Source organism: Barbus barbus (assembly GCF_936440315.1).
Source record: "Barbus barbus genome assembly, chromosome: 28".
Taxonomy (NCBI): domain Eukaryota; kingdom Metazoa; phylum Chordata; class Actinopteri; order Cypriniformes; family Cyprinidae; genus Barbus; species Barbus barbus.
The window spans coordinates 8,561,637-8,587,353 of NC_136756.1; the positions used below are offsets into that span (position 1 = coordinate 8,561,637).

At 36.1% G+C, this 25,717-nt stretch overlaps 2 protein-coding genes across 3 annotated transcripts; both read left to right on the forward strand.

Annotated features, from left to right (window-relative positions):
• The first annotated feature begins 9,705 nt into the window (after positions 1–9,705).
• LOC306848068 (CCN family member 1-like) lies at positions 9,706–15,505 on the forward strand. The gene is made up of 5 exons (XM_079382393.1): positions 9,706–9,989; positions 11,217–11,430; positions 12,218–12,553; positions 13,296–13,495; positions 13,911–15,505. The coding sequence occupies exons 1-5, from the start codon at positions 9,909–9,911 to the stop codon at positions 14,214–14,216; spliced, it is 1,137 nt and encodes a 378-aa protein (XP_079238519.1). The 5' UTR covers positions 9,706–9,908; the 3' UTR covers positions 14,217–15,505.
• Positions 15,506–19,708: 4,203 nt separating this feature from the next.
• LOC306847928 (LIM domain transcription factor LMO4.2) lies at positions 19,709–25,517 on the forward strand. Of its 2 annotated transcripts, none has more exons than XM_079382175.1 (5): positions 19,709–20,010; positions 21,143–21,365; positions 22,833–22,929; positions 23,585–23,734; positions 23,853–25,517. In XM_079382175.1, exons 2-5 carry the CDS (start codon positions 21,151–21,153, stop codon positions 23,859–23,861), a joined length of 471 nt encoding a protein of 156 aa, XP_079238301.1. In that variant the 5' UTR covers positions 19,709–20,010; positions 21,143–21,150; the 3' UTR covers positions 23,862–25,517. The 2 variants fall into 2 exon arrangements, with proteins under 2 accessions (XP_079238301.1, XP_079238302.1); XM_079382176.1 differs by having other exon boundaries at positions 19,765–20,034.
• The last annotated feature ends 200 nt before the right edge of the window (positions 25,518–25,717 follow it).

The window sequence follows — 25,717 nt, forward strand, 5'->3', positions numbered from 1 at the left end:
TATTTACAGAGCATTCTTTGGTAACAAAATGGCAAGACATGACAAACTATCAAGTTGTAGTCTGATTGGCTGGCTTCTATGTAATTTCTTTCAGAAAACACAGTTTTTATCTGCAACAATTAGCATTTGTTGAGGTTTGAGTTTGGGGGTTAAAGGGGTCATCGGATGCAAAATTCACTTGTATATGTTGTTTGAACTTAAATTTGTGTTGGCAGAGTGTGTACACACCCACCCTAGAATAATAAAAATCTACCCAGTGTTTTTTTTTTTAATCCCTATAAATAATATCCCCTTTCTCAAATCAAACTGTTCTTAGCTTCTTGGCTGTGTGACATCACACATGCCAGTGCCCCTCCCACAATTGTCCCTAGCGTTTTACCTTAGACCCGTCCTGAGTGAGCTGTCATCAGTCCGCCATTGTTTCGACGCCAGAGCGATTGAGATGTTCTGTTGGATGTAATAATGTGTCATTGTCAATGTGTCATTTACCCCTGACATCTGAGCAGCTGAAGATGCAGAGGATTACCTTGTTTTTGAAGGGAAAGCACCCCCCGGTCTATCTAAATGCGTCTATGTTCGCGCGAATCATTCGTGATCCAGCTTCCCCTCCAGAAGAAGTGAGTATAAGGTTCTTTTTTGAATCTTTGCAAATCGCCTTTCCTAATAACGTGCTAGTTAGCAAGTTCCGTGGCTAAATGCGGCTAAAGTAAATAGTACTGCTCGTCACCCCATGGAAGAGAGGGGCGGGGTGAGCAGATCTCATTAACATTTAAAGAAACTTGCACTAAAATGGGTTGCTGTGTGCAGAGCTGTTTTTGACAGATTAAAAGTTTTTTTGTAACACTATTTTAACCAAAGTATGCTATATACTTTTCATTAAGACCCTAAAGAATCATATCAACTTGTGGAAAATGGGCATCCGATGACCCCTTTAAGGCACAACTCTAGTTTAAATGAGTACAAAGAGTTTCTCTCATAACTTTTAGAGAAAAATAGCAAACTGAACAGTGCTTGTGTTCATGCATGCTATCAAATGATGTGTACTTTAAAGAGATAGTCATTAATTAAGTACTTTAAAAATTCTGTCATTAATTACTCACCTTCATGTTAATCCAAACCTGTAAGACCTTCAGTTCATCTTACATGGACTATTTTAACGATGTCTTTACTACCTTTCTAGGCCTTGAACGTGTCAGTTTCGTTGCTGTCTATGCAGGGTCAGAAAGCTCTCGGATTTCATCAAAGATATCTTAATTTGCGTTCCGAAGATGAGCAAAGGTCTTCCGGTTTTGGAACGACAAGAGGGCGAGTGAGTAATTAATGACACAATTTTCAGTGGTGAATTATCCCTTTAAGCATTCGCATCAAACCTGAAGTAAACTTTGGTCTTAACAGACCATATGTCTTTTTATGCCATTAATTTTTTTTTAAGTTTATTTATATAGCACATTTCATACACAGTGGTAATTCAAAGTGCTTTACATAAAAGAAAGTGAAATAGACATTAAAATCAATAAAAACATGGAAATAAAAATAATAAAAACAAGGAATTTTAAAATGATATAGAAAATGATTTAAAATAAATTTAAAGAAAATGATTATACATAAAATGTATTGCAGTCAGTTCGGACATATAGCACAGTGCTCATTCAACAAATGCACAGTTAAACAGAACATTATTAACCTGCTTCACCACCTGCATCATTAACGACATTCCTCTTGTTAACCAGCGTGGTTCAAATAATGAAGGTGTGACCTTGTTCTTGTGGTTTTGGGAAACAGTTGTGCCTAGTTGGTTAGTGTTTCCAATGATGAATCGTACTATGATAGTTGGTCGGTGAGTTATAGGCCTACATTGTTGCACAGGAAATGCACTCCAGAGTGGGACATGGACAAGAGAAGTACTTTATACTTTCGGCTTTATACTTTCACATAGTACCTGACAAAATTAGCATTGCATTATAAACAGAGTCTGATGCTTATGTATGTTTTTTAGTCATCATGGCAGGAGAAATTCATCAGGTGATGGAGTAGTCAAGAACACTTTCGCATTTTTGAAAGTTAATTCAGGTGTCAAACACTAGTCCATAGTCAAACGCTGTTTGCCAACAGTCTGGCTCTGAGCTACTAGCTAAAATAATGTTAATACTCATAAAGGAGGGAATGGACCTCAGCTTGCCAAAAACATGCACACTCATACTCTTTGCATTTTTGTCCACTTACACACACTTGGCACACCTGTTCAGCCAGCTGAAAGAAAGGTGAGTTATTGCTGGGCATCAGCAGTGATGAAGGAGGTGATCTCAGAGGAGCTTTCATCACTGCTATTAGATCGATAGAGCCATGCAGTGATCTGTCAAGCCAACACAAAGCCACATTAAAACTCTATGTATGATCATAAGAACTCTTTATATAGAACTGAGATTATTGAATTACTTTCACTCTATCACACCTTTGGAATTATATGTTCATAATCTATTTTGAGACTTAGTTTTGATAGCAAATGTTTGTTATCATTCCAAGGAACAGTGTGAAATCATCCATCATGCTATGTTTGCACTGTGTTTTCAGTTTTTAATCTTTCGCCACAGAGACTACAACTGTTCCAAAACCAAGTGTGATGCTATTTACACCAAGTGCAAATAGCATATTTTTTTAGTGACAGATGCTATTTACACTAAGTGCAAATAGCAATGGATTCTATTTACACCAAGTGAAAATAGCAGTATTTTTTAACGATATGCTATTTACACTAAGTGCAAATAGCTATAGATTCTATTTACACTGTTAAAATAGCAAGATTTTCTGCTATTTATACTACTTATTGCAAATAGTGGCAATTATCTGCACCTCAGTATTGTAGTACATTATAAAACAGTATGCAATAATAACGTACTGAGTGTAAATTATAGTTTTAATTCAAATGTATTAAATGGATGCCACCTTATTGGGACAATAAAGCCCTCCCTACACCTACCCTAACCCTACCCGATACTTTATTTTCAACTTTTTGATTATTTCCTTAATTTTTATTGAAAATAAATGCCTTTCTGATGCGATATGAGATTTGAAAAGGGAGAAAAAAATGTTTGGCAAAAGGTGGGCTCGAACTCGGGTCGATCGCTTCAAAAAGCATGTGCCTTACCATCTACACCACTGAAACTGATGTTGCACTAAATTCTTTTTTTATTGTTGACTAATCCAATCACACGTTAGTGGGCGGGGTTAGTGTAAATAGCCTTTGCCAACAAGATGGGCTATTTGCACTTAGTGTAAATAGACACCCCCCGTTAATTTAATTAGTTGCTAGATGTTCTCCCAGCTGAATCTTTTCAGAATTTCTTGCATTTTCAGCCCTTTGTTGCCCCATGCCAACTTTTTTTGAGACCTGTAGCAGGCATCAAATTTGAAATTAACTCATTTAGTTTACTGCAGCCATGGAAGCCAGCAAACAAACTGGGTCAGAGATTGCACATTGTACCCAATCTAAAAAGCCTCTGCATCTATCTAATAAGCTCTATGACCCGAGGCATAATAAAACACACATAAATAAACTCATCAATTTACAGTGTAAGACTCATCACCTTCCATCATCAGTTGCTCTTGTTTCTGTTGCGTCTCCCCAATCTGGCAACCCACGTGTGATCATCGAGTCTGAGGAGGAGTAGGCAGGAGAAACAACTCTCTCCAGTATTTTGAATTTAGACTGCAGTACCCATTTCATCCACTAGTTGTCTTAAAGTCACACAAAAATGATATTCCAACTCAAACCATTGTACAAAACACACAAATACCATGAGCTGGTTAGGACAAAATCTGATTAAGATGAAAAAGATACCTTTCATTTTGTGTCACATCATGCTTGGTTTGAACGCAAAAAATAAAAGGGGTAAAACTGTCACTTTTTAATTAACGGTATACTTTCCTATACCGAATCAATTTTTTTTTTTTTTGTCTTTCCTTTTTGAATATCTTGGATAAATTTGTCACTAAGCTCATCACAATGCATTCTGGCATTGCATTTTTCTTGAATATAATCTATGAATCTAAATTTGTTTCAAATTAGGCAGTTGGAAATGGCATTTCCGTTGGGAGAGTGTCTTAAAATGCTGTCTCTGTGGCTTTTGGGACAAAGCCTACAACTTGTATTATGCAGTATGTGGATGAAGAGTGGTCCTTGCTGTTTCAAAGTGCAAGTGCAGTGTGTTTTCTAAAGTGTGTGATGACGCAGGAAGCCATGCTCTCAGGAGATCTTCAGGACGTCCTCATGAGGAATGTGTGTGACCTTTGACCTGTATAGGGGGTGTCAGCTGCAGATCGAGGGCTCTGTGAAGCGCAGATGATTCCACACATCCTGACTACTGACACCAGCATGTTCAAGAAGAAGACTTGCATTGCCTCAACTTAATAGATTGCCCATGTCTTTGGAAATTTTGAATTGGAACATTTCAAAAGCTTTTCCAAGAGAGACTTTTTTGAGGTGAAGTTTTATAAAGCATTACTTAATTGTGTAAATGGTTCTTTTAAGAGTTTATAATGTGTCAGTGTTGCTATAATATCTTTTTCTGTAAACATATCCTCACACTCTGTTTGGCTTGTCCCGATGAGTCAGTCATTGAAGCACAAATTCCATTACAGTGCTGTGGAAAAAACAACCCTTCCATCACACTTCACACACCCAACGTCCTGCTGACTCACTGCACCCTCTTATCCATCTTTGGAATTATATGATGTGTTTACAAACGCACTGGTCTGAACACAGGTCATTGGACCGACATATATAGACAAACATATGAAGCGTTTAATGAGGTTTCTTTATTAAAAACTGTGGAACACTGGTTTTTTAATTTATACACAACTTGATTTTGACATTTCTGAGGAAAGTGAGTGATGCATGCTTTGCAAAAGTAGCATATGTGGGTGCCTTTTCATTAATGGACGTCTAAGGATTTTTAAAAATTATATTATCTAATATAATATATAATCCACAGTTGTTGTTTTTTAATATACTTACAAGATTTGAAGTACACTACAAGTGCAAATTCAATACAATTAAATACACTTCTGAGAGGTTCTCTTCAAAATAAAGATTCTTCAGTGTTCTTGGGTTCAGTAAAGACTCATTTTTACTGCATGGGTTCTTGAGGTGATTGTGTGGATCTTTGGTTTCTCATATTATTAGTTTGGCTTCTTGGCTTTTTAAAGGATTAGTTCACTTCCAGAATAAAAATTTCCTGAAAATTTACTCACCCCATGTCATCCATGATGTTAATGTCTTTCTTTCTTCAGTTTAAAAGAAATTTTAGGATTTCAGGATTTTTCTCTATATAGTGGACTTCAATTGCGGTCAGTGGGTTGAAGGCCGAAATTGCAGTTTCTCTACACGATCTAGGCTGAGGAATCAGGGTCTTATCTATTGAAATGACTGGTCATTTTCTGAACAAAAAATAAACATTTATATACTTTTTAACCACAAATGCTCGTCTTGCACTATGAGGTTAGATCTCTGCCACAATTCTGTGTGCGAAAGATCACAATTTGAGTACGCAAAAGTGCATTTTGCACGCACGCAAACTGAGTTTTGTGGAGAAATGTTCGTCTCGCAAAGAAGAAAGTATTTTGATTCTACAAAAATCAGTTTTGCATTCAAAATAAGTTTTTGGATTGGTGCAGACCATCTTTTTTGCACATGCAACGTTTCACTAGCTTGCTCCCCTGATGCCCGTCCTCAGTGCTCTCTAAATGGCGACGGCTCGCTTGCTGAACACAACCCAGCATGTTACAATATGTCATAATTCCAGCCAATCAGAGACGAGGCTGCTAAATTCTGATTGGCTGACTTGACAACCAATCACAGCATTCCCTGCATTACCGACGACAGAAGAAGAGGAAAAAAAATACAGTGCGTGTGCATAATTATTGTGCTTGATAATCTGATCATATTTTTTTCAAAGAACATTTTTACCAATTCCAAACACATTAATCTTAATAACTTCTATTAATCTTGCATTTAATAATTTAAAACTGATATATAATTGTTCATGGCTAGAAATTAAAAACTCCTCATATTCAGGTGTGCATAATTATTATGCAGGTTTTCTTTAACAGATAAAATGAGCCAAAAAAAGAGATTTAACTCAGACTGAAAGTCAAAAATTATTAAATGCCCATGAGAAATATTCAAAATGGTGGAACTGGAAATTAAATGTAATTTCACACCTTAATTCCACATTATTTTGCAGTTAACATGCATCTTTTCTTCTCCACGTGTTTTTGACTGAGTCTGTTGACCCACTGAGCATTTTGTTGTCCAATGGTCATGCTTTAACTTTGCAATTTCTAGTATTGCGTTAGTACTGCAACCATCTCATGGGCATTTTTATTAATTTAAATAAGTTAAATCTCTTTTTTGGCTCATTTTATCTGTAAAAGAAAACTTGCTTAATAATAATGCATACCTGAATATAAGGTGTTGAACAATTATATATCAGTTATAAATGATTAAATACAAGATTAATAGTAGTTATTAAGATTGATGATGGAATTGGTAAAATTTTCTTGGGAAAAAAAATATGATCAGAATATCAACTTGCATAACTTGCTTTTTATAATCTGAAGAACCTTCTTTCGTAACAAAGGAACTTTTGTGAAACAGAAAGGCTCTTCAGATGTTAAAGGTTCTTTATGGAACCATTTAGACAAAAAGGTTCTTCTATGGCATCACGAAGCACCTTTCTTTTTAAGAGTGTAGTGCAAGACGAGCATTTGTGTTTAAAAAGTATTTAAATGTTTTTTTTTTTGAAAATTATCGATGGTTTTGCTAGATAAGACCCTTATTCCTTGGCTGGGATCATGTAGAGCCCGTTGAAGCTGCATTGAAACTGCAATTTGGACCAGTTGGCCACCATTGAAGTCCACTATATAGAGAAAAATCCTGTAATGTTTTCCTCAAAAACCTTCATTTCTTTTCGACTGAAGAAAGAAAGACATGAACATCTTGGATGACTCGGGGGTGAGTAAGTTATCAGGAATTTTTTATTCTGGAAGTCAACTAATCCTATAATGCACTGTTACGTAGATGTTTTCTTAAGAACTTGACAATGAAGACAATGCATTATTTGGTGTATATAACCTTGTCCACTTGACCTCTGCTTTGGAAAAGTTTGTCTGGTCCAGTAACAATGGCTGGGATTGGGCCAGACTGTCTAATAGCAAGTGTTCATAACACCCTCCCTCTCTCACCCTAGTTTTAATGACCTCTTCTCTCCGTCATCATTCAGCGTGAGAGGGCCAGTGCACATATCCTGCTTTTGTGGGACAGGAATCTCTGGAATTCTGGCCAACTCCTTCGCTTTCCCTTCTTCTTCTTCTCGCTGGATTGATATGTGGCTCTTCCAAATAGTGCAAGAATTACTACTGAGCTGACCCTCCTTCTTATGATTCCTATGTCTGGGCATTTGCGTAAAAGGCTGTGTGTGAGGTGCGTACTACACACACACATACACACTGAAATCACACTCACACTGTCAGCGCTGAAATCCTCCTCTGTAATGTCTTTATGCATTCTCTCACACACACACACCTGGTGCGCTCCTACCTGCAGATCATGTTTGGCTTCACTCCTCACTTGTCTGTCAAAGTTACTCGCTCACATTTCTCACCCTCCCATATGAGTCATTCCACAGTATCCAAACTCCCATGCACCACACTGAATTCAGGAGGAGATTTATATGTAATTTAATCAGTTTTAGTAACATCTGATGCGAAACACCTGTTCAGTGTTGCAAAGGTGAAATTTTGCTTCAATAACAAAATAGTGGATAGAAAAAATTAGTTATTTATTTTTATTACAGTTTATCTATTTGAATCTAAAGCATATCTTTATCAGCCATAAAATCTCCAGCACATACACAAAACGTTTGTTATTCCTATCTATATTCAGATTTTTTCTTTTTATATATACAGAGAAAGGTTTGTTCATATAACATTTGCCTGATTTATATAACATTTTTTCTCTAATTTTTATTTTTAATTTTCTTATTTTCTATATGGAGTGATAAAAAGAGATACCCAAATCTGTAAAGCACGTTAAACTGTAACAAAATCAAACAAAAATGTTGAACCAGGCTTCATCCCACGTTCCGATGGTCTTGATATATATGCAAATTAGTGCATTTTAATGAGAGAATGCCTCATTTGCATATTTAAACATTACATTTGTGAAAACTTACAGTATCTGCTCTTAATGTACTGTGATTAATCAACCAGGGGTTTGTCCATTGGTTTATTTTACCCTATTGACTTGATGTATCATTTTTAGTTAGTACTAAAGATTAAAAAAACAAAAAACAATAATGTCAGTATTTGTCAGTATTTTTGTTATTCTTCGAATTTGATTGTCTGAGTGGCCTGCGTCTGAAATCGAATACATTCCTACTTTATATGCGACAAACAGTACACCAAAAAAGAAGTATGTACAAATTCATAGTATTCGGAAAACAGTAGTTTTAGTTTAAACAAATGTACAATTCATATGGCTTTCATTCTTGGAAAAAGTTCATTTTGAAATCTTTGAGTTTTTTAAAGGTAGACTTTAATATCTTAACAAATCTGAGCCCAGTTTGAGACATTGTTGAGATGTCTTAAACTCTGAAGACGTGTGAGATTACTAGGATTTTTTTCTCAGGAGAAAAGACTGAAAAGCACAGAAACCTATAGAAACTCTTTCTTTGTTCTCTGTTTATTTGATTGTTTTGGAGGCTATTCCTAACACTTTCGATTTAAAAAAAAGCATATATTATTATATATATTAAAAAATCATAATAAAATTTGAATCAGATGTCAAATCAGGTGTGTCATTCCAAGAAAAATCAGCAGAAACGGTGCTGAATTGACTGCTTGAAAGCTGTTATATGATTTATATGAAAGCAGTCTCTGGAGGTCAGACGCTGGAGATCTTACTCCCTTCCCATGCTTCTCTTCCTGGGTTTCATAACACAAACCTGAGGCCCAGTGGAGAGCTCTTCCTGCAACTGAATAGAAAACACTTTTCATGTCCTTACAAGATGACAATGAGAATGTTTTGATTTTCCTACAAAAACACGGGAACCTGTGTGAACGGCCGGAGTTTCCTGAATGTGGCCGCTGGTAGGAAACGGTTAGAGGAAGTGAGAAAGCGCAACAGGAAGCGCTCGGTGTGCGAGGATAGTAGAAAGTGTTTCGTGTGTTCGCATATGAGTGGGAAGTGTGTGTGAGAGCTGAGTTGTTTATGGGGATTTTCCTTTGCATCTGCATCAGGACTTCCCATCCAAATGGAAAACAGCTGGAATTCCCTTCTCATTTGTTCCACTATTATGACAATGTTTTTATGCACTCCAGGGCGGCTTTCGTAACACACAACAAACGGCCAATTAAACCATGTGGTCAGGTGAACACCCTGCTGGACCTCTGTATTAAGTGTCTCGGTGGTTTTGTTTCATATAACTGTCCTTTGTAATCCACACTACTGAGATGGGCAGTCTCGTTTTGCAGTTTTGCATTTACACCCTGCTCCCTAGAGCTCCAGCAACACAAATAATAAGGGATCCCCTTATTATGAAGACACACTCCCACTGCTCCGATCCATGCTGATCTCTCTCTCTCTCTCTCTCTCTCTCTCTCTCTCGCTCTCTCTCGCTCTATAAGGTGACCTGCCTCTTTGGAAATGCTCTGACAAGGCATCTGCATTTGAGTCTTGCTATAGCTTAGTAACTAGACTGACTGATGCCCTTTGTAACTGGACTAGGTTTGGAACATTTGCCCTCTGAGGTCTTTGGAGTCATTTAGAATAAAAGTGGATAAACCTGCTTTTGCACTGGGGATTTTTACTTGTTTTTTACATTGGGATTCATTTTTTGAAAAGCTTGGAAATGTGTTCTGGAAGGAATCAGAGGACTCTGGCTGCTCTTTGCACCATCTTGATGTTTCTTGTATGTTCAGCTGAAGGAGAGGTGAGTAGATTTGAGCCAGTGTGTTGCACACATGTAACTTAGACATTGCAGAAGACACCTCTTCATGTTTGAAAGCTGTGCAGGACTACATGTTTCTCCTTCCTTACAAACATTTTATTGTTGTTGAACTCTGGTGCTAATTTCTCTTTATTTAGCATAAAACATTTTGAAATTATGGAACCAGATGTTTGTTTGATTTCAGCTCAAGTCATCTGATTTATTCTATTCTCATAACTGTTAATGAGGCAAACTGATATTGTTTTCTTGAAGATATTTATGAAGATAAAAAAAGTTTTAAAAATGTGTTTAATGTGGTAACAGCTAAATGTTGTGTGATTAAATTTATTTTTAATTTAAAAAAAAAAATAATATTTAAGATCAAAATATACACTACTGTTCAAAGCTTTTGTGTCAGAAAGGCAAGAAATTGATACTTTTATTCATAAAATATATATACAGTAAAGACATTTATAATATTACTAAATATTTATATTTTAAATAAATGCTGTTCTTTTGAGTGTTCTATGGATCAGAGAATATTGAAAAAATGTATCAGAGTTTAAATAAAAATATTAAGCAGCTTAACTGTTTTCAGAAATGCTTCTTGAGCAGCAAATCAGCATATTATAGTGATTTCTGAAGGATCATGTGACACTGAAAACTGAAGTAATGATGCTGAAAATTCAGCTTTACATCATAGAAATAAATTAAATTTTTAAATATATTAAAATAGACACCAGATATTTTAATTTATTATTTTTTATATATATAATATTACTGTATTTTTGAACACTTAAATGCAGCCTTAATATGAATAAGAGGCTTTTTTTTCAAAAACATTTATTAAAAAATATGTGTGGAATGCATTTATTTTTAATTTTAACATTTTACTTGAATATTTAAATTGTAGAAACATGACCTTTTGACCACAGGTTGCATCAGCTATTTGTTTAAAGAGGTCACATCAGATAGAAATAGCTCCTAATGGTAACAACGGCACAGTTTATCTTACCGTGTATATTTATGATTCAATTCTACAGTCACATTTCAAACACAGACACCTAAGTGAGTGTATTATATAAACACAGCCGAACCCACTCATACAAACTTACAAAAACATTGGCCTGATAACTCCTACACTGTCATCTCAGTGAAAGCCTTTCATTTCTGACTGCTGGCGTTATGTAATGAAGCTGTGTGCTCGTCTCTCATCTGCTGTTCCTGCAGGCGTCCAGAGGCTGTTCCCAGCCCTGCTCCTGCCCCCCGTCTCCACCCTCCTGTCCGCACGGAGTGAGCTGGGTGCTGGATGAGTGCGGCTGCTGTAAGGTGTGCGCTCAACAGTTCAACCAGGACTGTAGCCCTGACCGACCCTGTGACCACATCAAGGGCCTGCGCTGCCACCTAGGGGTCGGAGGGGACCCTCGACACGGTCTCTGCAGAGGTAGGAAAAAACACAATTATTAGAACACCTGACAGATCTGAAAATCTTGACCTTTTTTTGCCTCCAAAACATGATTTTTATTTCTCTGAGCTCTGAGCACAACAAATATCAGACAAATATCAGAGTCGTACTGTTTTTATCCACTTTTAACTTTAATATTTGGTATGTCCACCTTTTGCAGCAATTACAACACATTTCTCTGGCTGAGTGTCAATATATTTCCTGAGAACTTCAGCACTAATGTTATCCTATGCCTTCTGCAACTCAAGCCAAAGCCTTTCCTTTGAATGTACAATAGATCTGTCCAATTTGCTCGATGGGGTTGAGGTCCGGATTTTGAGGGAGCCAGTAAATCATTTTCAATATTTCAGTAGATTCCTTCCGTCGCAGGTAGCTCCGGCAATACTCTGTTTTATGGGTATTGTAATAGCCAATTCAACAAAATCAACTGAAACCTCTTAAATATGCCAAGTGTTCTGATCATTTTGGCCACCACTGTATATACTTTGTCTATGCTTATACTTGTATACTTAGTCTCTTAATTTACTTCTTCCTCATTTATAAAATAGAAAGGATAAACTATAGGGCAACTTCTGCTCTATAATAGATGAATAAGAAATGATGTAATATGTTTGTTTTAAAAATGTGACATAGATAGATAATTTGGGGAATTGGGGAATTGATAATTTGTTAGATTTGTTATTTGTTAAATAGTAATTTTAGTGCTGCATCTCTGGCTCTTGACGGAATGACTGAAGACAGTTGTCATGTTTGTTGTGTGTCTCAGCTGAGGCTCAGGGCCGTCCGTGTGAGTTTGCTGGTCGTGTGTATCAGCACGGAGAGGATTTCCAGCCCAGCTGTCAGCACCAGTGCAGCTGTATGGATGGTGTGGTGGGCTGCATGCCGCTGTGTCCACACAACATCCCTCTGCCCCGCAAACACTGCACCAGCCCGCGCCTGGAGACGCCGCCGGGACGCTGCTGTGAGGAGTGGCTGTGTGACGATGATAACAGTATCAGGGAAGACCCACCGGACCCCCGTCCCAATCACACCCCATCCAACCACATCAGCAAACTCATACAGAGCCCTAACAGCGTCCTGTCCCGAAGGGGCTCCTTTCAAGGTATTCTTATTATATACTTTATATATTATATAGTGTGACAGTGTTATTTTAGTATCTATTATTTTTGTTATTAATATTTTAAATTTGTTTTAATTTTTAGATTTTCTGTTTTAATTTTAATTTAGTTTAGTTAAAGTTTTAGTAACTTAGTTGTCTATATATATATATATAAAACTATAGTTTTAATTAATTTTTATTTAAGTTTTAGTTATTTTATTACATCAAGTTAAACAAGATTAAAGAAATGCTGATAAAAAAAGTTGACCATTTCTAAAATATTTTATTTTAATTTATTACAGTTAACATTTATTTTATTTCAAATAACAAAAGAGTTCCATCATGGTCTGTTGAGATTGAGTTATTATTTATTAAGGAATAAATTCAAACAACATACATAATAAAAAATAAATAAATATTATATATTATAAATAATATACAATAATTTATAAAATAAATACTTCACAAAATTAATAATTTTTCTAACCTAATTTAAACTTTTTGAATATGGGTTTTATATATGGGTTCTGTATTGAAGCAATTTTTATGGAAGATGTTTAAAGGCTGTTAAGATATAATCAGTTATCATATTAACTAGTAAATTTTGTTTTTAAATATCATTTTAAATGAGACTTGGGGTTGGGTTCTTTTGACTTAGACCAGTATGTAACTGCCTAACAACCACCCAGAACACCCTAGTAACCACCGTGGTGAATTGTGTTCTTCATGGCTTCTCGTTCTGCAGAGTGGGCGTCCCTGCCAGTGTCTCGGGTTCCCTTCCCATCATCCGAATGTTTCCCACAGACCACAGACTGGTCCAGATGTTCTGCTTCCTGCGGGTTTGGCATCTCGAGTCGTGTGACCAATAGTAATGCCCAGTGCAAGCTTGTTAGAGAGACTCGCCTTTGCCAGATCAGAGAGTGTGACATTACTCCAGCTATGAAGGTGAGATGCTAGTGAAATGAGTGGGTTCACTTCATTTCAATATAGTCAACTTTAGACATTTTACTAACTATAAGTAACTTTGCAACTGCATGTCATCTAAACAGTGTTGGGGGTAATGCATTACAAGTAATGTGTTATGTAATCAGATTACTTTTTTCAAGTAACTAGAAAATTAATGCATTACTTTTAAAGGGCAGCTATTATGCAAAATCCACTTTTACATGTGTTTGGACATAAATGTGTGTTGGCAGTGTGTGAACACAACTACCCTACAATGATAAAAAATTTTGCTTGTGTTTCAGCAAAATTTGGCCAGTTGCTTCATATATTTAAATTCACATTGTTCCAGAAGAAGCCAAAGGCTCAAGCTTATCACTCATATTAATGATTTCTTGTGGCTATTTATGTCATGTAGAAAGGAAAGACGTGCAGGCAAACCGTGAGGTCTCGGGAACCGGAGCAGATAACGTTCGCCGGCTGCTCTACGGCTCGCCGCTACCGGCCTCGTACCTGTGGTTTGTGTGTGGATGGCAGGTGCTGTCAGCCGTCCTCATCTCGCACGGTGCGTCTGCGCTTCCTTTGCCCGGACGGTGAGAACATCACACGTAACGTCATGTGGATCCAGCGCTGCCACTGCAGCAAGAGCTTCTGCAGGGTTCAGAGAGAGCGATCCTCACCAACCGTCAGCCTTCACAACGACATACACACCTTCTCTGACTGAACACACACTCACATACAACGCGCCATCACTCCATAATGGCTAAAACTCGCTTTTCACTCTCAAAGAACGTTCCAAAGGAGTTTCCTGAACTATAGAATAGTAAACTGTACTAGATTGTATATAGTTTTTGCACTTTATGTGTTCCTCCTTTGCTTTGACCTACAGGCCCTGATTCTTATGAAAACATGTCCAGGTCACTTTTCTTGAGGATTTGTCAGAAGGCGTTGTTAACTGTTGTTAGCCCATCTTTCTGCTTTTATTTATTCAGTTTTTTATAAATCTGAAGTGTTTATTGTATCTTGAAGGATAAGTGATTTATTTGGCATCAGATGAATGACTTCCTGTCACTCGATGGGTAAGAGAATGCACTAGTAGAGAGGGCAGTGAGATATTACCTGATTAAGGGATAAAATGAAAACTTTTTCTGTCCATTCTTCACACTGCAGAGTTTTTGCTCGTATAGTAAAGGGATAGTTCACCCAAAAATGAAAATTTGATGTGTATCTGCTTATACCCAAGGTATCCAAGATGTAGGTTTATTCAGTAGAACACAAACTTTTAACAGAACACAGATTTTTAACTCAAACCGTTGCAGTCTGTCAGTCATATAATGGCAGTCAATGGGACACACGGCATACACAGACAAAACAAAAATTAAACCCTGCGGCACGTGACGATACATTGAGGTCTTAAGACAGTTGGACATTGCGGTGGATCAGAGGTAAAAAATTATATAAATACTGTTCAGTTTCTTGCGCAGACCGATCGTTTAGACCTCAATGTATCATCACGAGCCACAGGGTTTAATTTGGTTTTGTCTGTGTATGTTTTTTTTTTTACTCTCAAAGCCGTGGGTCCTGTTGACTGCCATTATATGACTGACAGACTGCAACGGTTTGAGTTAAAAAAAAAAACCGTTCGTTTGTGTTTTACTGAAAAAACAAAGTCACCTACATCTTGGATGCCCTGGGGGTAAGTAGATAAACATCACATTTTCTTTTTTGGGTGAACTATCCCTTTAAGGTCTTTCGCAATTTTCAAGAGTTAATGTGTGGAGGAAAACATGATAGAGAAGTGTTTTTAGCACAGATGAGTGCGAGCAGATGACTGGAGACTTGCTTGGTCTTTTGTACAGTGTACAGGCTTCACTATGGGTGGAGTGACTCTTTGAGACTGCTTCATTTTTCGGGGCATGCTTTAAATTCTAGACGCTCTCTTGTTTAGGAGTAAACGACTATTTGTATAGTTAAGATATTGAATATAAATGACTTTGCCGATGAGTTTGTTGCAAAAAATAAAACTTTTTCAAATGCTTGTTTGTGTTGTTTGTAACTGACAAATTATTTCTTTGTTCTCAAGAAAAACTTCTAAGGGTATGGCTTATATTGTTAAACTGAATTAATTAAAATGTAAAAACTAAACATAAAATTAATTATTATTGTTTTTAATTGCACTGCTGAAAAACAGTTGTTTTATTAAAGAATATACTAAGTGAAGTTTGATGATAAACGTTGATGTTGAGTTTTAGGTTTTATTACCAGATAGACAGAAAGAAAGTCAAATGAAGACAGGAAAACAAATGACATCTCAGGTTGACATTTGATTGTATTAAACCCTCCAGAAACCATATCAAATCAGTTCAGACCCCAAGCTACCTCTTCAGACCCAATTAGACTACACAAAATCACTAAGAAATGGCACATTTCTAGCATGTTTCCAACAGTGTTTCTTAGCAAGTGTTGTTAGGCAGTGTTAGCGTGTTATTTGGTGTTATTAATGTGTTTTACAACATGTCTAATGAAATTGGCAAAGAAAGCTCTATCTACTTTTAATAGTGTAGTGATACATAGAACAAGCGCACACAAGTCACACGTCATTTTCAATTTAAATCCGCATGACCAACTTTCACCCTCATGTGTAATTCATGATTGCGTGGATTCCCATTGAAATGAATGGATTTTGAAAATTAGCCAAAGACACATTAGCAAAATAGCATGGTTAAATTATGGTTAGTGTGGAAAAGATTATGGTTGATTCGTAGTAGGCTAACCATGTTTTATTAGTTTTATTTGTAGTAAAACCATGGTTAATTTTCATAAGGGATTTAACTTTAACTTTAACAGTTAACTTTATGCTTCTAGCAAGTTTTAAGCACACTGCTAGCATGTTCTTCACATATCTTAGCACATAGCATATTTTAGCCAATTTTTAAACACACTGCTAATTTAATTTGCTTTTAGCATTTTCTAGCATGTTGTTAGCACACTGTTAGCATGTACAGTACAAAGCAAGGTTTTCAGTGAATAGCTTGAATTTCTTATACGTTTGAGAAGACTTGCTTTTTATGTTTCTTTTTTTGAAATTCAACAATGTGAACATTTTTTTAGACTAACTCATCTGGATTAAATAAAAACAGGACTTTCATTTTTTTTGGTCTATCCCTTTAAACTTGTACTTTATGTATGCATCTGAGAGAAAGAGACAAAGAGAAAATGACTTGGCTTCCCTTACGAAAAATAAGTTTATTCAAGCATGCTATTAGTATACTTCTTTTAAACTAAAAATAGGAAAGTATACTTTGTTTACTTTTTATGTACTTCTCAGAAATATACTTAAAATGACATTTTAGTATACTTGACCTTAGAAAAAGTCTAAATATATTTGACCTATACTGTGTTCCTAGAATCGGTGTTTTCATTGTTATATGGTACAGAATTTCAAAAGAAAAAAAAAAAACACAAGTGAAGAACAAAAAGAAACAACAGATGCTTCTACATGTAATCCAACACGATCATCTGACATAAAACAACATCAAAACTGTGTAACGTTATGGAATAAAATGTCGACCAATGAAGAGGTAATAATGACTGCAGAGCTTTGTGGTGTTGATCGACTCCATCTACGTTTTGATTATCATTCTGAATCCAAATCATAGTCTTTTTTCAGCTTTTTGTTCAAAATGTTGTTTATTTCTTTATTTTTTTATTTATGAAACTTACCCACATTCAAGTGTTTAAAAAAAAGAATGCATGACGCTAGAATAAAATGTTTTTGTTTCTCTTCTTTCTTTTGATGTTTTGTATGTTCAGATATTCATATAAAAAAATATATACACAAATTAATACCTAAATAGGGACATAGTAGTATGTATAATGTAAAGTTCACTTAAAGAAAACATACTTACGGTATAAAATGACTAAACTAGTAGTTTACTGAGACTGTACTTCAAGTGTACTAAACTGCTACTACAAGTATTTAATTAGCAAACTATCAGTATACCTATAACTTGCTTTTAATATAGTTGCAGTACAAGCTAAAAACTTTGATGAAAACTAGTTGTGTACGCAAAGTTTACTACTGTTATACTTAAAGTATGCTTAAAAGTATACTTTTATATACTAGAAAGTGGGCCAATTTAGTCCCAAGGAGTATGTAACACTTGATCAGGTCTTTATGCGGTTTAGAAGATCACTAAAACCCAAACCTCAACCGCAGTGCGTCTGAAAATGCTTGCTTAATTAGAAGTCAGTATGTACTGTAATGAGGCAGCCACAGCAGTCATGTAAAATACTTGAAACATCAGCAGCCTATCACTGGTCTTAAAAATTTAAAGTTGCCTTCAAGGATATGGGCAATGATTTTTGTTAAGTATATGTTATAAAATTAAAGTTAAAGAAGGCTCATAGAACTGCTTTCCATTGCCAGGGACAAGCTAACGTCATCACTGATGTAAAATGTGCCAGTTTCTGAGATGTTTGCTCTATAAGGCCCTCACAGATCCCCAAAAGACTGTTCAACTTGTTTGCCAAGTCAGAGTAATTGTTCTACTTCAATTGTGTGCAGGCTGCCTTTGTAAACTTTAAGACGTGTCCCTTGACAACGACAATCACCCAACAAAGAGAAAAGACTCCATAGTAGTACAATAGTACAAAATAGCAGTGTATGGAGCTTTGGGTTTAAACCCAAGTGTCATGTGACGCAGTAATGGATTCATACAATTTCCATAGGTAACAAAATAGCAGTTGAATCTTTTAAAAATTCAGAGAAAAGAGGGGCTTAACCTTCAGGAAGTGTTGTTTGTTCACCCCAGGTGGTCAAATTACATGTTTTATTTTCTCTTTATGTTATATTTATTTTAAAGAATGTTCCATTTAAAACATAAAAATGTTTATGGCAAAATATCGGACACACACGGCCAGTGTTGTTATTAATAACTAAAACTATTTATATAAATGTTTTTTATTATTTGAAATAAAGCTGCACTAAAATCTGAATATAAATATCACACGAAAAACTCAAACTTAAAAAACTTGTGATCGGCAGAGCTGCTGAATATAGGCTAAATAACATTATGTGGAATAACTACATTAAAAAATTAAAGCTCAATTGAAATGTTAAAAAAAGTAAAAAAACGTACTAAAACTTAAATTAAAAACTGAAATTAAAAATAAAAGCTTATTAGAAATATTAATAAATGATCAATATAATATATTACATTATTTATATATTATAAATATAATAGTATGTAAATAATGCTTTTTAAAACACTGCTTGGGTACACAGTTAAATATTTAAACATTTTTGGCCCCTGAAATAACACAGGAGAATTTGTGGTGTATAATTCCTCCGTTAATTAAAGGCCGGGATGATCCAGGTCTGCTGCAGTCTAACAGCGAGATGAGAGGATCAACACGGAGGAACTGGAAGTATGTCGGAAACCAGAACAGAAGGCCACAGGGTTAAAGGCTAGCACACATACATTTAACTTTCACAGCAAAAAATAAAACCTGCATCTTCAAGTTAGTTAGCTACAATGAGCATATTGATACTTAAACAGGAAAAACATCATATCAAATCTGGATAAATTAAGTCTTGGTGGAGCAGTAAAGAGAAAAAATAGGAAAAATGCTCAAATTATGTTTTTCAATAAAAAAAAATTAAATAAAAAATCGACATCTACAGAGCTTTTGATTACTCTACAGCACTGACCTCTAGTGTTACCACCAAGAACTTGAGGTGATTAGAACGTAAGAATGTAGCGAGTCTGCGAAAAGTGTTACTAAATGACCGATTTCACTGTAAAACTCTCTCTTGTTGAGATTATGAATTCAGATGATCTGTTTGTGATGTCAGATTTTTGAATCGTCCTTTTGAATTTTATTCTGGGGGTCAGATAATTTAATAGCAGAAATATTACAAATAAAACATCCTGGAAATTATATTATATATTACTTTAGTTGCATGTGAGTTCGTCCTTAAGGAGAATAAATATGCGCACAACTTTAGTGTAACGCTTAATTACAGTGAATTTTCATAAGGGTTACTTTATAAATACCCATGTTATCTGTTTTGTTTGAGAATAAAGATTGATTATCCGGTTTATATTTTTGTAAAGAAATTTAATATGGAATATGTCTAATTTGCGTGATTTAATATTCGTGATGGACAAATATTGATTATGTTATAAGCCACGCCCCGAAATGATCAAACCTATCAAGGTGAAGTGTACAGCTCTGTTACGACACGCCTCTGTTAGTCAGTGAGCTTCGCGCGACGCTCGTCTGCTTCATCAAACATCTCACGGAATAAAGTCCGCACTCTCGAGGTCTTTTGGAGCGCTGCACTATGCAACGGAGCCAGTAACTATTCACTGTCCAGCAAAGCGACGTTAATTAAACCGTGTTGCCGGTTATTGTACAATGTGGGCGTGAAGAGGAGGACGAGTCACTCTGGAGGTGGATAACTTCAACTTTATACAGTGCAAGAACTCACTGGAGTATCGAAGCTCTTCAAGGTCAGTCGCATTTGGATTTGATAGGTATTTGCACTATAAATTCAAATGGACTAAATTTCAATGTATGAGCTGCGAATTTAAAGTTTAGAATGCATGTCATTACGCATGTGGTTATGTAAAAATTCAACCGGTTACTTATTCTTACCTATACTTATGATCAGTTATCATACTAAACCTAGTGGTTTAAAGGGAAAAGATGTAAGAATTACAGTTAATTAGTTTTTTGTGAGTCATTTTTTAATGATTCTTCTTCTATGCCTGACACGATTTTTTGGTATTCTTACACTAAGTGGCATTGTAGTGGATATCATATAAAAAAATAAAAATGAAATATACAGCATTAAGTAAGGTTTACTCTGGACTTTGTCTGCTTTTTGAGGTTTTCTATTGCTTGCTTATTGAAAATAATAACAGTTTTATCACAAGACAGGATGTTAAATGAGACATTTTGTTTTAATATCCAAGCTTTCCTTAAATATAGAAAAACACGATGAATCATGAACTTTTTTAGTGTTCACTGTCTTCACTTTGGCACTATTACATTATATCTTATATAAATTTGTCATCTCAATGACCAATATATTTGCATCACTGTGTAGTTTAGGATGCATTTGATGGCGACTTGTTTATTTGGTTGCACAGCCAACAAATATTAATTTATTTGAGGTACTGAAAAGTTTAAAAAAGACATTGTTTAGCCACTGCTATACTGTTACATCTAAAGATTTGTTTATGTGATCCTGGACCACAAAACCAGTCATAATGGTAAATTTTTTTCTGAAATTGAGATTTATACATCACCTGAAAGCTGAATAAATAAGCTGGAAAAATGTATGTATGGTTTGTTAGGTTAGGACAATATTTGGCCGAGATACAACTATTTGAAAAACTGGAATCTGAGGGTGCAAAAAAATAAAATGCATGAAGCATGATCTTTACTTAATATCCTAATGATTTTTGGCATAAAAGAAAAATCGATTATTTTGACCCATACAATGTATTGTTGGCTATTGCTAGAAATCTACCCATGTGAATTACGGTTTTGTGCTCCAGGGTCACATATAGTTTGTTAATAATCATGCATGGTTAGATTAAGTTCATACAGCTGGTTTTCTCATTTGCCTTCTTGCAGCTGTAGCTATGGTGAACAGCCAGGTTACAGGCGGCACGTGTGCGTCCAGGTCGTGCGCGGGCTGTGGTGGTCGTATCGCTGACCGTTTCCTGCTCTTCTCCATGGAGCGCTACTGGCACACGCGCTGCCTCAAGTGCTCGTGCTGTCAGGCTCAGCTGGGAGAGATCGGGACCACCTGCTACAGCAAAGGAGGCATGATCCTCTGCAGAACAGACTACATCAGGTCAGACGCAAGCTCCAACACCAAAGAACCTGAGACATTTAGATTTGTTGTGAGAAGTGTTACAGTAGATCTATTTGATCAACTGATATTAGATGACAAAATTAATCGAGCATGATAAGTAGCTTGTTTAAAACAGTATTTCTTAGTTCAGAGGTCATGACCTTCTCAACCACATCTTGCAATTTATCATATTAACATAATCTGTTGAACTCATTGTAGTAAAACTCTTTAACTAATTTTAATCACTAAAATGGGAAAAATTATAATAAAAAAATAAAAAAAAAGTAGTCTGAACCCTGTTACTTTCATTTTTTCCCCTTTACAAATAATAATAATTCCTTAAATGGTGTCACCCAGGGACTAACATCATTTGGACCTTTTCTAAAGTATTGTATTGAGCATAACCCTTCCACCCTGTTACCCACATTTTTGTGAACAAACATGTTTTATTTTATTTTTATGTGATTTATAGGTTACTACAAACCAGCATTTGGTCCTAGACTAGCTGTTCCTACTGAGTTACGGCTTGATTCAACCTAAATTGTCAACCCTGTTACTTGTAACCGTTTACATTTTTCCAATTTTTTTTTAAATTGGATAAGTCTGTTTGATTATATTATCTGCTAAACTTTGATGCATTTTAATGTTTATATAGCTAAAAACACAAAAAAACAAGATTTTAAATTGTTTAAACTCTATCTTATTTTAGTAACAGGGTTGAAAATATGGAAAACCACATATATAATAATCAGAACATACAAACATTTTTGTATATTTCGTTTGACCTCTTAATTTTTACTACACTGATATAACTTCTACGCACGTAATTTCACTAATCAAGTGCTGTATGGTGTCATCATTTAATTGCTCAGTGAACCATAAATTGTTCAGAAAGTCTACAAAATGTAGGAGCAAATTACAAATGGAGAAATTCATCTTACACACTTAAAATACCATCCATGACGTGAGTTAGATTTAACAACTAATAATGAGTGTGAAAAAGGCTTTTAACTCATAGAGCCATGTTTTTTCACCTCCACATTTAGTAGTGACCACATCCGAAATCTTAATTATTATAACAAAGACGCAAGCCGATAATGAGACTGTTTGAGGCAAGAGTCTCCACAGTCATTTGCAATTCAAATAGCCTAGCCAAAGTTGTCTGAAGCTGTAGTTGTCATGCTATGCTGACAAGCATTTTGTTCTTGTGTTGATTTGCATTGGACTCATTTGCATCCACCGAGTGCTGATGATCTCTGCAGATACATTCTCACATGCTCCCACAGAGAACATCAGAGACACTGCATGCTGTCTTAGATGTATCACACGGCATCATTTAATGTTAAGCCTGTTGTGTCAACTCTGTGGGAGATAACACTGCTGAAGTCATAGCTGTTCTCCTGCAATAAAGCAAAACCAGGTTCTACGTGTTTCTTCTACTTCATTTGTGTTTTCTGTGCTTTCCAGGTTGTTTGGTCACACGGGGGCTTGCAGTGCATGTGGTCAGTCCATTCCAGCCAGTGAAATGGTCATGCGGGCACAGGGCAACGTCTACCACCTCAAGGTTGGTTATGTGAAGCACAATTATGACAGCGTTGTAAAAGTTCACCCAAAAATAAAAAATACTCACCGTCATGTCTTTCTAAACCTGTATTAAAAAAAGCAGTTTGCTTACATTTGTGTCTTTTTAAACCTGTATGCCAGACTTTCTTCTTGAAACACAAAATTTTTTCAAAACATCATCTTTATAGTCGAGAGAAGAAAGAAAGTCATACAGGTTTGGACGACGTGAGGTAAATGGCAGATTTTTCATTTTTTGGCTGTGCTTCTCTTTAACTTGAGTGCTATATTTAATGGGTTTCTAAATAGCAGCTGTTCATTAGAGCTGAATTAAACATGTGAATCTTTATTTATTTATTTGTCATATTACAGTATGGTACATTTATTTCTCTGGGCCAAGCCTAGATATCTTACAGCTTCTCATAATGTGCTCCTAATGCTAACCTTGTTCACTCTTGTTCTTTTACAATGAAACTGACCTTGATTGCATGAGGATTAACTCATTAAAAAATAATTTTAAGCACTGAGATGAGGCAGTTAGTTCAGGCTAACCCTGACTAGCAGCTCTGCATACTTTAATAAAACACATGGCTAATAATTCAGCACTTACAACACACTGCAGGGTCAAATTTACTCGATTCCTCTCTTTTCTGTTCTAGTGCTTCTCCTGTGCAACGTGCAGAAACCAGTTGGTCCCCGGTGACCGATTCCACTATGTAAACGGCACCATATTTTGTGAACACGACCGGCCAGGAGCTGCGCTCCTTAATACTCACCTGCAGAGCAACCCAGTGCTACCGGACCAGAAAGTGAGTTTTACTCTTTAAGGTCATATTACAATATGAGTTTGGTCTTTGTCTGCAGTCCATAACTAAAGTGTTTTCAAAGAGCATAAACATGCAGTTTAACCAATCTTATGTCTTGTAGGTTTGCTGAAGGACTCCCCGTCTTCTTTGTCCCTTCCTATTCTCCTCTCTCTGTTTACCCTCCAGTGTCCTTCCCATCACAGCTCTTCACTGACATCCTCCAGACACTTCTCCTTTGATGCACTTATGTTTTTACAGACTAAAATGAAAAAGTATCTTTGAGTGGGAGAACGAGTTTGGGCTGAGAGCGATGGAAGCATTTCTTTATATCTGACTTCATATCAAACTGTGGTGGATTCTGCAGTATCTCCAGTAACAGAAGTGACTTCTATTTTCTCACAGGATATCCTGTCTCTCTCACATCTAACCTCAGAGAGAAGGCTTCGGCTGAAAGCAATGTGTGCTTTTTCGAGTCGAGATGAAACTTCCTTCACGACCCGTTTTTGACATATATCTGATTTAAAAAAGATATTTAATCATGAACAAATACATCAAGAATTGTTTGGAACTTGAAAAGTGGCCATTACATAAGACAGACTGGTGATGTCAGCCTAAAAAGGTGAAAGTTATTACATTTTGTTGAATTTTTATGACTTTTTTTTTTAGTTTGAAAAGATAAATCATGCACACTAAAGGTGCGGTCATAGCAAATTTCAGCAGTTTTGCTGTAAAAAAAATATCTGTTGTCAATACTGTAGCAGTATACTAAGCACAGCTCACACTTGAATCACTTTCAAACCATTTCCAATTGCAGTGAATTTGCGTGACCAATTCAATCATGAGCAAAGTCTGTGTAGAAACAATTTTAACCAAAATTGTAACCTATTGACTCTTCGCAAAGGATTCAAGCTTGATTCAAAGGCGATCTGACCAATCATAACGCTGAATCTGCCATCTTGTCTGACAAACATATCAGACAGGGCTGCGTTTCCCAAAAGCGTCGTAAGCTTAAGTACATCGTAGACCCATTGAAACCAATGGAGCTACGGTCAACTTAGGCTAATGATGCTTTTGGGAAACGAAGCCCAGAAGAGTAGATTAACTTCGGTGGACTCAAATTTGAAAAATGGTGTGTATTGATGTCTTTCCGCGGTTGAAATAAAATATGTCCTGATGTTCATTCATGTTTATTTCATGCTTTAAATATGAAAAGGCAATCAGTTCATGTGCCGCTTGAACTGAGGCCATACAGTGACCTCTCGCGACACATTAAAGAGACATAAAACGGTATTGATTGTTTTAATTTCTTTAAAAAATTTGAAAGCTGAGACCTTGTTTCATACCAGAAGTAACCTGCTTTGTTTTGTCTGTCAGTGCGATGTCAGTTTTCTCTTTGTCTCTTGAGTGAGTCGGACATAGCAACAGTAACTAAGGTGGGTGGGTTTTTGCGAAGGGTCAAATGCCAAACAACTGGATTTCGCCCACAAATTTGCACCAAGAAGTAAATGTGACACACTTTAACATCAGAAATGTGCATTTAGAAAGTAAATGGGGTCGGTTTTGATTTCATGTTGACCAACATCAAAAACAGAATATCTTCGTACATCTTTTGGACATCGTTTGGGGTGTAGAATTGTAAATATGTTTTTATACCAGTACTCTCTGTAACGGTTGAATTATCTGCTCAACATGTGATGTCTATTTAAGGTGCAATTATCCAATAAATGGGAAATACAACAAAACCCAGCCGCCAGGAATGAATTTGTTGTCCCTTTTTACCATCCAGATTTCACTGTTCATTGTTTATTACTGTTTTTCTGCTAGTTATTAGCTTTGCTCTCAGTGGTGCAAACCTGATTACCCAAAGGGTTAGTATGAATAGGGCTTGAGCTCGGACCATTACAGAAGCAATTAAATGTGAGTGTGGAGTATGTAAGTTCATTGTGAGTGCCGTATCTGTGCTGCTATTGCACTGGGGAGGCTGAA